The 13,860-nt window shown below is 49.6% G+C and overlaps 1 protein-coding gene across 1 annotated transcript; it reads right to left on the bottom strand.

The window, feature by feature from the left end:
- Positions 1–9,701: 9,701 nt before the first annotated feature.
- On the bottom strand, positions 9,702–10,146 carry LOC133753161 (large ribosomal subunit protein eL42). Its single transcript, XM_062183567.1, has one exon. The coding sequence runs from the start codon at positions 10,120–10,122 to the stop codon at positions 9,802–9,804; it is 321 nt and encodes a 106-aa protein (XP_062039551.1). The 5' UTR covers positions 10,123–10,146; the 3' UTR covers positions 9,702–9,801.
- Between the last annotated feature and the right edge of the window lie 3,714 nt (positions 10,147–13,860).

Below are 13,860 nucleotides of genomic sequence, written 5' to 3'. Positions count from 1 at the left end.
ACCCCCCGCACACACACTGCACCCCCCCACTGCACACACACACTGTACCCGCTAACACCCCCCACACTGCACACCCGACACACCGCACTGCCCCCCGTGCACACACACAGCGTACAGCCGACACCCCGCACACCCCCGCACACACACATACACACACTGCACCCCCCAGACACACACGCGCACGTGCAGCCCCCGCTCCCTCACGGGGCAAACATCACCGACGTGACAGTGACAAACGTCCCTGGAGGTGCAAGGCCGGCCTCAGCCACACGGATGGCGTGGGGCAGTCCTCGAGGACTGGCAGGGCCCAGGAGTGACTTTTGGAAACGAACGGCACTGCGGGGCTCTTGTCATTTCGTGTCCCAGGGCTGGGCAAGGCGCGGGGACGGAGGGACAGCACAGGACAGCACCTGACCGGCGGAGTTGGGCCCAGAGGCTCCTGCCGAGCGAGGGGACAGGCCGGCAGCCTGGTCACGAGTCAGGGCGGCCCTGCCGACGGGGTGGTCACGAGTCAGGGCGGCCCTGCCGACGGGGTGCGGCCTTCCGGGCCCACGGGGTTTGTTGGCGGGAGCCGGGCGCGTGCGTGGCCTCCTCCAGACCTCACGGGGTCTCGGGGACCCAGTCAGGGCATTCAGGCCGGGAGACGACGCAGCGTCTGTTCGCGCAGCCGCACCGCGGTGGCACAGGGCGCCGAGGTTTGCGCGCAGGGCAGGCTTGGCGAGAGCCAGTCACGTGCCTGGCAGCCTTGCCAGTGTCTCCAGGGACATGGAGCAGAGTCTCTCTGCACAGGCTCTTGAGGAGCCCACCATTTAGTCCCATGCCAAGGGGTGAGAGCTTCCTGAAGCTTGTCTCTGCAGCCGAGGGGCTCCCTGAGACTTGCGGTTGGCCCAGCGTTCAGGGAACTAATACCTGGGGGGCACTGATGCAAGTGCCCTGGGGTGGTGCACTGTCTCCACGGAAGAGTTTCCAAGTGGTTGTTCCCTTGGCAACCGATGAGGGCCTCCAGCGCTCACCGGAAGTGCTGTTGGGTGGGCATGTGGGTGGCTTGTTTGCACAGGCGCAGTGTGCATCCCAAGTTGCATTGCGAGCAAAGAGGCGGGGCTTTTCCTGGGGCTTCATCCCCTCAGTCGCAAACCGTCGTCGTGAGCTGTCGGGTTGTGAGAGTGCCGCGGACGCCTGAGGGTGAAGGCGGAGAAGCCCATGCAGGCTCCGGGTGGCAGCGCGGATGGCGGAATGGGTAGCTCAGAAGGCCAGGGTGGCCAGCGGAGCCTCGGACACCCTGCCTGTCGGGTTACCTCAGGCGGCACTGAGGGCAAGGGTGGCCACAGCACACTGAATCCCGGGAGTGAGCCAGGAAATCGTGCTGGGCCGGCCGGTGCCAGCGGTCAGGACGCGCACCGTGGCCCTGACGACCAAGGTAGCCCTGGTGCGGCAGCAGCAGCGGCCGACGCAGCGGTTGCTCCTCCGCGGGGTGATCCAGCACCACAGGCTGCCGGACCCAGTGGAGACACAGCGGTCCCGGCTGCAGGGCCTGGAAGCCAACCGCTGGAGATGTATCCTTTTGAAGGAGGCTCTGGGGGAGGGGAAGCGATCGGAGGTAGGACAGGTCAGGCAACACTTTGGGGAGAGGTTTCCAGGGAGGTACGTGGCAGCCTGGGAAACAGACGGAAGGCTCTGCAAGGGGACAACCAGGGGCGGCAGGAGTGGGCATCTTGGAAGGACAGGAAAATTGCCTGTCCCGGAACCCCCCCCGGGGGGGGGGAGGGGGATCGGAAGAAAGCTGGAATGGCAGGCAAGCAGCTCGGGCTGGTCTGAGCTGGCTCGAGGCATAGCTTCCGGGGCCTGGAGTGAAGGCTGGCCCCTGAAGTGTAAGGAGGCCTGAGGCGCAAGCAAGCTCAGTAGTGGATGGTGCCTTAACCGTACGTTCCCCCAGGACTCTAACTGCGCCTTTCCGATCCCCTCTGGAAGCAGAGATGGCCCGCAGGTCCCTGGATCCAGCTGCCACGTGCCACCAAGGAGTGATTCTGGAGGAGTTTGCGGTGAAAGGCAGTGACCTGACTGTGTGAGTTCTTGAAGAATCTGGGGTGGGGTGAGTGACATTTACTGGGTGGGAAGCAGGAGGCGTGGTATCCGGACCTACCTGAGAGGTCTCGCCTTTAACCAGGTTTCCCTTTTCCCTCTCTTTTAGTAGATGGACTGCTAAAGATCCTGTTCTCTTCCAAATTGCCATCAGCTCCTTCCTTGATCGGCTTTCCCTGGTGATCCGGAACATTCGACACCTTGCGTCCCTGACTCTGCCAAAACAAGGAAGGGGGAAGGGTCCCCAGTTCTGACCTTTTTTCCCCTACTAGGCAAGTGATAGGCATTTATATTTGGGGTAATTGCCGCTGTATTGCGGAGTTCCAAGTTTTTTCCTGTGTGCCGGCCTTCTTACCTCAGCCAGCTTGTTTCCCTGTTTGTTGCTGGAGGAGTGGGTGTTAACTGTTTCTGCAGAAAATAAAACTGAGCAATTGTTATGTGTTTGAGTTTCTTTGCAGCTACAGAGCCTCCAGATGTCTTCCCTTTTAGCCTAGTAATGGGTTGGGTTGGAGGGCAGGCTCTACCAGTACCAGATCAATTGAAGACAATTTCAGAAGTAAAAGAATATGAAAATCTATGTAATTCTCTTGTTCAGTACTAACCCATCAGTATTTGGAATATTTTCTTAGTTATATGTGTATAGTGGTATTTACGCATTTAATGCACAGTACTAACGTGTAATGTATGTATTTAACTTTAGTATTACACTTCTTTCCTGAAGTTTTTTCTTTGAATATACTAGCTTTCCCACGTCCTAAAAATTATTCAAAAAGAGTACTGAATGAATGTGTAAAAATCCATTGCAATGTAATTGTTGAACATTTAAAATTTTCCATTTTCCTACTTACAGAATGAATGGTTATTTCTTTAAGGAGAGATTGTGAGACATAAAGTTACTGAGAGATTATTTTCTACTGTTTTTCAGATGCTTCAATATTTTTTAGATTTATTTATTTGAAAGGCAGAGTTAGAGAGGGGAGACTGAGAGTGAGAGCTCTTCTGTCTCCTGGTTTACTTCCCAAATGGCTGCAATGACTGGGACTGGGCAAGGCTGAAGCCAGGAGCCTGGAACTCCATTTGGGTCTTCCACAAAGGTGTCAGGGGCCTAAGCTTTTGGGCCATCTTCTGCTTCTTTTCCAGGCACATTAGCAGGAAGCTGGATCAGAGTAAGTGACACAGAAACACCAGATAAAAATTTTGTGGGGGCCGGTGCTGTGCTGTAATGGGTAAAGCCGCCGCCTGCAGTGCCGGCATTCTATATGGGTGCTGGATCGAGTCCTGGCTGCTCCACTTCCGATCTGGCTCTCTGCTGTGGCCTGGGAAAGCAGTGGAGGATGACCCAAGGCCTTCGGCGCCTGCACCTGCATGGGAAACCTGGAGGAAATTCCTGGCTCCTGGCTTCACATTGGCGCAGCTCCGGCTGTTGCGTCCATCGGGGGTTTGGGCCAACGGATGGAGGATCTCTCTCTCTCTCTCTCTCTCTCTCTCTCTCTCTCTCTGTATTTGTTTCTCCTTCTCTCTGTGTAACTCTTTCAAATAAATAAATCTTTAAAAAATTTTGTGGTTTACTGGTTTTCTTTCAGGCTAGTGAAGGATAGCATGGGAGTAGTTGGTTAAGTGTTTGGGGGTGGAGAGAGCTTGAGTTCTGGAATCTTACTAAAGTTACTACTTAGTTCTAATAACTTTTTAAAAAAGATTTATTTATTTGAAAGACAGAGTTACAGATAGGTAGAGGCAGAGAGAGAGAGAGAGAGAGAGAGAGAGAGAGAGAGAAATTGGTTGGTCTTCCATCCACTGGTTCATTCCCTAAGTGGCTTCAAATGGTTGGAGTTGAGCCAATCCAAAGCCAGGAGCCAGGAGCTGCTACTGGATCTCCCACGCATGTGCAGGGGCCCAAGGACTTGAGCCATCTTCTACTGCATTCCTAGGCCATAGCAGAGAGCTGGATCAGAAGTGGAGTGGCCAGGCCTCAAACCAGCGCCCACATGGGATGCTGCATATTGTCTTCCATAATAGCTGTACTAGTTTGCATTCCCACCAACAGTGGATTAGGAAACTTTACCCCCACATCTTCACTAGCATTTATTATTTTTTATTTATATAAGCCATTCTAACTGGGATGAGGTGAAGCCTCATTTTGGTTTTGTCTTGCATTTCCCTGATGGCTAGTGATCATGAGCATTTTTGTCATGTGTCTTGGCCATTTAAATTTCCTCTTTTGAAAAATGCCTGTTCAAGTTTTTTCCTATTTCTTTTATTTTTCAAATTTTTTTGACAGGCAGAGTGGACAGTGAGAGAGAGAGAGAGACAGAGAGGAAGGTCTTCCTTTTCCCGTTGGTTCACCCTCCAATGGCCGCCACGGCCGGCGCACTGTGGCCAGCGCACCGCGCCGATCCAATGGCAGAAGCCAGGTGCTTATCCTGGTCTCCCATAGGGTGCAGGGCCCAAGCACTTGGGCCATCCTCCACTGCACTCCTTGGCCTCAGCAGAGAGCTGGCCTGGAAGAGGGGCAACCGGGACAGAATCCAGCACCCCGACCAGGACTAGAACCCGGTGTGCCGGTGCCGCAAGGCGGAGGATTAGCCTAGTGAGCTGCAGCGCCGGCCTCTTTTCCTATTTCTTAACTGGATTGTTTGATTTGTTTTTTTGAGTTTCTTGAGCTCTTTATAGAGTCTGTATATAAATCCTTTATCAGTTGCATAGTTTGAAAATATTTTTTTTCCATTTTGTTGGTTGCCTCTCCTTTGCTGAGTATTTCCTTTGCAGTGCAGAAGCCTCTTACCTGGATGCAATCCCATTGTCTATTTAGGCTTTGATTGCCTGTGCACCTGGGGTCTTTTCCAAGAAATCTTTGACTATGACAGTGTATTGCAGGGTTTCTCCCAGTGTTCTCCTCTAATAATTTGATGGTATCAGGTTGTAGATTTAAATCCTTAATCCATTTAGAGTTGATTTTTGTGTGAGGTGTAAGGTAGGGGTCTTCTGCACACTGAGATCCAATTTTCTCCTCACCATTTGTTAAAAAGACTATCCTTTCTCCAGGGATTGATTTTGGCTCACTTGTCAAAGAAAAGTTGGTTGTAGATTCATAGATTGATTTCTGTAGATTCTATTCTGTTCCATTTGTCTACATGTCTATTTTTGTGCCAGTACCAGGCTTTTTGATTATAATTGCCATGTACTATGTGTTTATTTTAAATTTTTGTTGTTGTTGTTGTTTTTTTTTGGACAGGCAGAGTGGACACTGAGAGAGAGAGTGAGACAGAGAGAGAGAAAGGTCTCCCTTTGCCGTTGGTTCACTCTCCAATGGCCACCGCGGCCAGCATACTGCGGCCAGCGCACCGTGCTGATCCGATGGCAGGAGCCAGGTTATTATCCTGGTCTCCCATGGGGTGCAGGGCCCAAGCACATGGGCCGTCCTCCAGTGCACTCCCTGGCCACAGCAGAGAGCTGGCCTGGAAGAGGGGCAACCGGGACAGAATCCGGCACCCTGACCAGGACTAGAACCCAGTGTGCCAGCACTGCAGGCAAAGGATTAGCCTAGTGAGCCATGGCGTTGTCCAATTTTAAATTTTTAAAATTTATTTATTTGACAGCTAGAGATACAGATAATGAGAGAGAGAGAGAGAGAGAGAGAGAGAGAGAGAGAGAGAGAGAAAGAGAGAAAGAAAGGTCTTCCATCCGATGGTTCACCCTCTGAATGGCCACAATGGCTGGAGCTACACCTATCTGAAGCCAGGAGCCAGGTGCTTCTTCCAGGTCTCCCATGTGGGTGCAGGGGACAAGCACTTGGGCCATCCTCCACTGCCTTCCCAGGCCATAGCAGAGAGCTGGACTGGAAGAGGAGCAACCGGGACTAGAACCTGGCACCCATATGGGATGCTGGCGCCACAGGCAGAGGATTAATCTAGTGTGCCACGGTGCTGGTCCCCTGTACTATGTCATGAAATATGGTATTGTGATGCCTCCAACTTTGGTTTTGTTATTTAAGATTACTTTAGCTATTTGGTGGTCTCTTGTGTTTCCATATGAATTTCAGCATTTTTTCCTAGATCTGAGAAGAATGTCATTGATATTTTATTTGAAATTGCATTGAATCTGTAAATTGCTTTTGGTAATATGAACATTTTGAGTATATTAATTCTTCCAGTCCACAAACATGGATTTTTTTTTTTACTTTTTTGTGCTTCTTCTATTTCTTTATTTAATGCTTTGTGATTTTCATCGTAAACATCTTTCATATCTTTGGCCTCTTTTTTTAAAAGATTTATTCATTTACTTGAGAGAGTTACACAGAGAGAGAAGGAGAGGCAGAGAAAGAGAGAGAGAGAGAGAGAGAGAGAGAGAGAGAGAGAGGTTTTCCATCTGTTTCTTCACTCCCCAATTGGCCAACATGGCCAGAAATGCGCTGATCTGAAGCCAGGAGCCAGGAGTTTCTTTTGGGTCTCCCACATGGGTGCAGGGGCCCAAGGAATTGGGCCATCTTCCACTGCTTTCCCAGGCCATAGCAGAGAGCTGGATTGGAAGTGGAGCAGCCAGGACTTGAACTGGTGCCCATATGGGATGCTGGCACTGAAGGCAGTGGCTTTATCCACTATGCCACAGCGCCAGCCCTGAAGATTTTTTAAAATTTATTTTATTTGAAAGGGTTACAGAGAGAGAGAGGGAGAGGGGAGAGGTCTTACATTTGCTGGTTCACTCCCCAAATGGCCACGACAGCTGGAGCTGGGCTAATTCGAAGCTAGGAACCAAGATCTTCTCCTGGTCTCCCATGCGGGTGCAGGGGCCCAAGGACTCGGGCATCTTCCACTGCTTTCGCTGGCCATAGAAGAGAGCTGGATGGGAAGTGGAGCAGCCGGGAATTGAACCGGTGCCCATATGGGATGCTGGCACTGCAGGTCGCAGCTTTACCTGGTACACCACAGCACCAGCCCCTACAAAAGTCATTTTTATGAGTTCCAATAGTCTCTTAGTACAGTCTTTTGGGTCCCCGTATATGCTGAATCCTGTCATCTGCAAGCAGGGATATTTGACTTCCTACTTTCCAGTTTGTAGCCCTTTGTTAATTTCACTTCTATAGATTATCTTTTAGATGGCTCTATTAGTTATCACAGATCAGGAGAACATATGGTATATGTCCTTTTGAGACTGGCTTATTTCATTAAGTATGATGTTTTCCAGTTTTATCCATTTTATTGCAAATGACAGGATTTCATTTTTTAATACTGTGTAGTGTTCCACAGTGTACATATCCCATAATTTCTTTATCCAGTCTTCAGTTGACGGGCTTTTGGGTTGATTTCATATCCAAGTTATTGTGAATTGAGCTGCAGTAAACATGGGGGTACAGATAACTCTTTCATATGCTGATTTCATTTCCCTTGGTTAAATTCCCAGGAGTGGGATGGCTGGGGCATATGATAGGTCTATATTTGGATTTCTGAAATATCTCCATACTGTTTTCCACAGTGGCTGTACCAGTTTACCTTCCTACCAACAGTGGATTAGGGAACCTTTTTCCCGACATCCTTGCCTGCATTTGTTGTTTGTTGATTTCTGTATAAAAGCCATTTTATCAGGGGTGAGGTGAAACCTCATTGTGTTTTTGTAAAGATTTATTCATTTATTTGGAAGAGTTACACACAGAGAAGGAGAGGCAGAGAGAGAGAGAGCGAGTGAGCGAGCGAGCGCTCTTCCATTTGATGGTTCACTCCCCTAATGGCCGGAATGGCTGGAGCTGTGCTGACTTGAAGCCAGGAGCCTCTTTCAGGTCTCCCACGTGGGTACAGGGGCCCAAGGACTTGTGCCATCTTCTACTGCTTTCCCAGGCCATAGCAGAAAGCTGGATCAGAAGTGGAGCAGCCGGGTCTTGAACCAGCGCCCATATGGGATGCCGCACTGTAGGCGGTGGCTTTACTGGCTACACCACAGCGCCAGCCCCCACCTCATTGTGGTTTTGATTCGCATTTCTCTGATGGCTAGTGATCCTGAGCATTTTTAATGTGTCCGCTGGCCATTTGGATATCCTCTCTTAAAAAATGTCTGTTTAAGTCCTTTGCTCATTTCCTAACTGGGTTGTTTGTTTTGTTGTTGTTAAGTTTCTTGATCTCTTTATATATACTGGTTTTTAATCCTTTATCAGTTGCATAGTTTGCAAATAATTTCTCCCATTCTATCAGTTGCCTCTTCATTTTACTGTTTCTTTTGCACTGCAGAATCGTCTAAATTTGATGTGATCTCATTTGTCAATTTTGGCTTTGATTGCCTCTGCCTCTGGGGTCTTTTCCAAGAATTCGTCGCCTATTCCAAGGTCTTGCAGGGTTTCTCCAATGTTCTTTAATAATTTGATGTTATTGGATCATAGACTTAGGTCTTTAATCCATTTTTAAAAGATTCATTTATTTATTTGAAAGACAGAGTTACAGAGAAGGAGAGAGAGAGAGAGAGAGAGAGAGAGAGAGAGATCTTCCATCTGCGGGTTCACTCCCCAATTGGCCACAACGGGCAGAGCTGGGCTGATCCGAAAGCAGGAGCTGGGTCTCACGTGGGTGCAGGGGCCCAAGGACTTGGGTCATCTTCCACTGCTTTCCCAGGCCATAGCAGAGAGCTGGATTGGAAGTGGAGCAGCTGGGATTCGAGCTGACGCCCATATGAGGTTCCCAGGGTCACGAGCACCCAGACCCCTGTCCATTCTCCCAGCCAGACTTAGGTATCTCCTTTTGGATGGTTGCTGGACATGCAGACATGAGCTGGCACAACTGTTACATATGTCCAAAATGGCACCCACCCTCTCTCGGCTCCTTACAGGACACCAGTGCTGGGTGATTGGGGAGACAAACGTGCCCCTCATTTTTTCCTTATAGGTTGGCAGGTACAGTGTCCTCCACAGGGCTCCAAGGCAGACTCCTGCCAGGCTGTTCCTGCAGCTTTATTGCCAGTGGCTTTGACAGCTGCAGTCTTTTTTTTTAAGGTTTATTTATTTATTTGAAAGTCAGAGTTACACAGAGAGAAGGAGAGGCAGAGAGAGAGGTAGAGACAGAGAGAGAGGTCTTCCATCCTCTGGTTCACTTCCCAGTTGACCACAATGGCTGGAGTTGCCCCGATCCAAAGCCAGGAGCCAGGAGCTTCTTCCAGGTCTCCCACATGGGTGCAGGGACCCAAGCACTTGGGCCATCTTCCATTGATTTCCCAGGCCATAGCAGAGAGTTGGATTGGAAGTAGACCAGGTGGAATTCAAACCGGTGCCCATATGGGATGCTGGCACTGGAGGTGGTGGCTTTACCTGCTACGCCACAGCGCCGGCCCCCAGCAGGTGCAGTCTGGTTTCACCTCAGTCCCAAGCTGGTGGTGAAGCTCTCGGCTGCTGGGCTCCTAAGTTGTGCACATCCAGATCTTCCATGTAGGTCCACAATGTCCCCACAATTTTCTTTTTTTTTTTTTTTGAAGGTTTTTATTTAGTGAATACACATTTTCATATGTACAGCTTTTAGGGATATAGTGTTTCTCCCCCCCCCCCCAACATTCCTGCCCTCTCACCCCCACTACCATCCTACCTCCCACTCCCTTTCCCATTCCATTTTCTTTTCTTTTTTTTTTTTCGAAGCTTAAAAATTTCCAAGAGGAGTTTTATTGATGGCTCTGGTTCATTCCCTTCCAAAAGACCAAATGAACAGTGGTAATCTTTAGATTTTATTGTCTTCGTAACAAAACAGAAGATGAAGATTAGAACTGGATCACTTGCCCCTTTCTCTTCTTATCTCCTCCCAATTCAAAGTGTTTACATCTCTTAATAGCCAACATTCTCTTGGATCTGCAGTTGGGCTCCACACACTCAAGCCTCAGCACAATCTTCTTTGTAGTTTTAGCCTTTTTCCGGAAAATCGGCTTGGTCTGTCCCCCATAGCCACTCTGCTTCCTATCATAACGCCGCTTTCCCTGGGCATACAGAGAGTCTTTGCCCTTCTTGTACTGTGTCACCTTGTGGGGCTGGTGCTTGCCACACTTCTTACAGAAGGTCCGGCGGGTTTTCGGAACGTTCACCATGTTGACGGAGCGCTATCGGCTCGGAAAGAAGAAAACCCATTCCATTTTCTATTAAGATTCATTTTTAATTGACTTTATATACAGAAGACCAACTTTTTTTTTTTGACAGGCAGAGTGGATAGTGAGAGAGATACAGAGAGAAAGGTCTTCCTTTTTGCCGTTGGTTCACCCTCCAATGGCCGCTGCGGCCGGCGCATCTCACTGATCCGAAGCCAGGAGCCAGGTGCTTTTCCTGGTCTCCCATGTGGGTGCAGGGCCCAAGCACTTGGGCCATCCTCCACTGCACTCCCTGGCCATAGCAGAGAGCTGGCCTGGAAGAGGGGCAACCGGGATAGAATCCGGCGCCCCGACCGGGACTAGAACCCGGTGTGCCGGTGCCGCAAGGCAGAGGATTAGCCTGTTAAGCCATGGCGCCGGTCTAAGACCAACTTTTTACTAATGAGATATTTCAACTATTTATACTCACACAGACACACATAATATAAATTACAGTTTGAAAACAAGTTTTACTGTTAATTCTCACAGTACAACACATTAAGGACAGAGATCCTACATGGGGAGTAAGTGCACAGTGACTCCTGTTGTTGATATAACAACTGACACTCTTATTATGATGTCAGTGATCACCTGAGCCTCTTGACATGAGCTGCCAAGGCTATGGAAGCCTTTTGAGTTCACAAAGCCCATTGGCTTTTACACAGGGCCATGTGAAAAATGGAAGTTCTCTTCCCCCTTCAGAGAAAGTTACCTCCTTCTTTGATGGCTCCTTTTTTCCACTGGGGTCTCACTCACAGAGATCTTTCATGCAGAACCGTTTTTGCCACTATGTCTTGGCTTTCCGTGCCTGAAGTCCCCCAATTTTCATGGAGTTTCCTCTGCAGTTTTCTCCCTAACCCTGGGAGTGATGGGCCACCTGGGCCTTATGTCGGCATAATGAAAGACTACGTCCTGTAAGAGACCTTGTTGTCTTTTCTTGCGATGCAAACCCTGTTACACTGCTGGCCTAGGAGTGTAGCAGTGGACAGGCCAGGTGTTTGGGTCCCTGTGCCCATGTAGGAGACCTGGGTTAATCTCCCAGCTTCTGGCTTTGGCTTGGCTCAGCCCTGGCCATTCAGTTTTCTAGGAAGTGGGCTAGCAGATGGAGGATCTCCCTGTCTCTCCTTCTGTCTCTGTAGCTGTTTATGGTAGGTGAATAAAAATATTATTTAAAATATATATATTTATTTATTTGAAAGGCAGAATTACAGAGAGGCAGAAAGAGAGAGAGAGGTCTTCCATCCTCTGGTTCACTCCCCAGATGGCCGCAACGGCCAGAGCTGCACTGATCCAAAGCCAGGAGCCAGGAGCTTCTTCCAGGTGTCCCACGCAGCTGTAGGGGCCATAGGACTTGGGTCATCTTGCACTGCTTTTCCAGGCCATAACAGAGAGCTGGATTGGGAGTGGAGCAGCTGAGACTCCAAGTGACGCCCATATGGGATGCCGGCACTGCAGGTGGCAGCTTTATCTGCCATGCCACGGTGCCGTCCCCTAAAAATCTTTTTTAAAAATGAAATAAGTATGATATGATAGTACCGTCTGTATTGGGAGAATGGGGCTAGGGAGCCAAGTGGATCGTGATGTGAAACAGCTGGTTACATAAAGACTGACAGGAAAGAGAAGGGCAGTGTGGGCGTGAGGGTGGGAGGCCAGGAAGCCCTATGGCAACAATTCATCTTCCTTGCTATAGCCTGAAGTTCTTCATCACAGTTCCTATTGTGGGAATAAGCCCACCTGAGACCACCTACTGCAGCGAGAAATGAGGCTTCGTTCACGAGCTTGCAAGGTGGTGTCTGGTGGCAGGCACACCCTAGACAGGAACCAACTACCCTTTTATTTCCTACTGCACAGGTCCCTTCCCCCAGTTCCTCAATGGCTGAGTAGTTTGAAAGTCACAATCTTCCTGGATGTCACCTAAGGTGGGGCATGTGATTGGGTGCCCAGACCAGTTGCTGGGCAAACAGCAAGGGGATGGATATTAGTTTGGACTGTGGCAGAGACCTTGTAGGGGAAGACTTGTTGCAGCTGTTAAGATTTGTTATAATCTCATTTTGTTTTAATCCTACAGTACATGCAGCTGGAGGTCTATGTTATGGCTGGAAGGAGGCTGGTCAGGCTTTTCGAAAATAAACCATAAAGCATTTTCTTAAGCCATCATCGTCATTACAACCTTTAGCACCATCACCAGCAATGGCCTCCCTGTCCCTCCAGCCCATGAAGGTAGAGCTCTTCAGGTTGTGCAAAGGGAGATTTTGTATGGACTAAGAGGGACCACTTGAGAAGACCCCCAAAACACACAAAACAAGTAAGATGTCAGAATAGAAACTGGTTACTTGGCAGGGAGGGATTGTGACCTATGGCAACTGGGAAGCGCAGAATGTAAAATCTCTGCTATTGGCCCAGCTTTCCATCCAGAGACAAAACCCCTGGTGGAGCCTGGTGAGACGCTGGGTCAGAGAGCACGAGGAGCTGGTGTCTGCAATGCAGAGGGGCAGACAGCAGAGCTCTGCAGAGGGCGAGAAGCCTGGACATCCCCAGCAGGTCCCACTCAAGCATTCAGTAGACCGCTGATGAGCATAAGCCCACCAGGAAACCACCGCCGCCTAGGGGAGGAGCTGGTGGAGAGGATGAAAAGGAAGTCTGGAGAGAGATTGCAAGACAGCTAAATAGGGAAAAGACATGCTGATTTGGACGAGGGAAATAGCAGAAGAAAAACAGACAAAGTGTATTCCCGGGGAGAGTTTGAGAGATGTTTGCAGTGGAAATTCTACAGAAAGAAGATGGACACTGTGGAGCAGCGTGGAAGTAATGGACACAACAATGAACGGGCACACCACACACAACTCCTGCAGCTGGGAGCTTAGCGGAGACAGCAGCCTCTGAGAATCAAGTGAAGGTGCACTGTGACAGCCTGTACCACTGGTGATATTGCCTGAGGAGGTCCTTGGGGACCATACTGAATTTGAGTCTGGGCTGGATCCCTAGTGAGGGGCAAGGAAAACCACATTTCTTTCTCCCCATCCCCCCACAAGGGCGCCCAGCAGCCGGCAGGGAGAAGATGCCATCTTGACACCAGTAGAGGCTGTGACAGCTTTTGTGCACCTGATCAGGGGATTTTACCAGAGGGAAAAATCCCCCTTTCCCAATGATGTTGAGTCTGGCTGGAAGGGTTGACAGGGGACTGGGCAGCCACTTAGGATTGTGAGGTGTCCCCATCCTCTCAACCTATCACAGGCTCTGAGGCTTAGATGGCCAAGGTAGAGCACCCACAGGCAGTTGGCTCTGGGAACATCGCTGCTCTCATCACAGATGGGGCAGGCTCGCAGGGCAGAGAGGGGCTTCTCTGTATCCTGTGACTGTGGCTGCCTTGTGAACTGGGACTCTGGAGACTCTGTGACTGCACAGTAGGGTGTGGGATATAGCTGGTCTCTGGGCTATCACTGTATCTGCTGTCAGAGGCTCAGAGCTCCATGACAGCCTGAGGTGGGTCATTGTGGAGTAGGATTCTTGTACCGAGACAAGACACCAAGGCCTTTTAACAGGATGTAGTCTTTTATTATGCTGGCGTAAGGGCCAGGTGCAATTTCTTATCCAAAAACCTGAGTCCTGGACAGAGATCGGTTTTCTCTTATATATGGCTTTAGCTTCTTTGTCTCTCCTATATGGTTACTTGCATACATTTGATTGGATATTCTAATGTTA

The sequence above is a fragment of the Lepus europaeus genome, chromosome X (assembly GCF_033115175.1).
Source record: "Lepus europaeus isolate LE1 chromosome X, mLepTim1.pri, whole genome shotgun sequence".
Lineage (NCBI taxonomy): Eukaryota > Metazoa > Chordata > Mammalia > Lagomorpha > Leporidae > Lepus > Lepus europaeus.
This window is presented reverse-complemented; position numbering and strand designations above follow the sequence as displayed.

What these genes read in the sequence shown, in the direction of transcription:
- LOC133753161 (XM_062183567.1), bottom strand. Translation starts at nt 10,122, where the DNA reads ATGGTGAACGTTCCGAAAACCCGCCGGACCTTCTGTAAGAAGTGTGGC.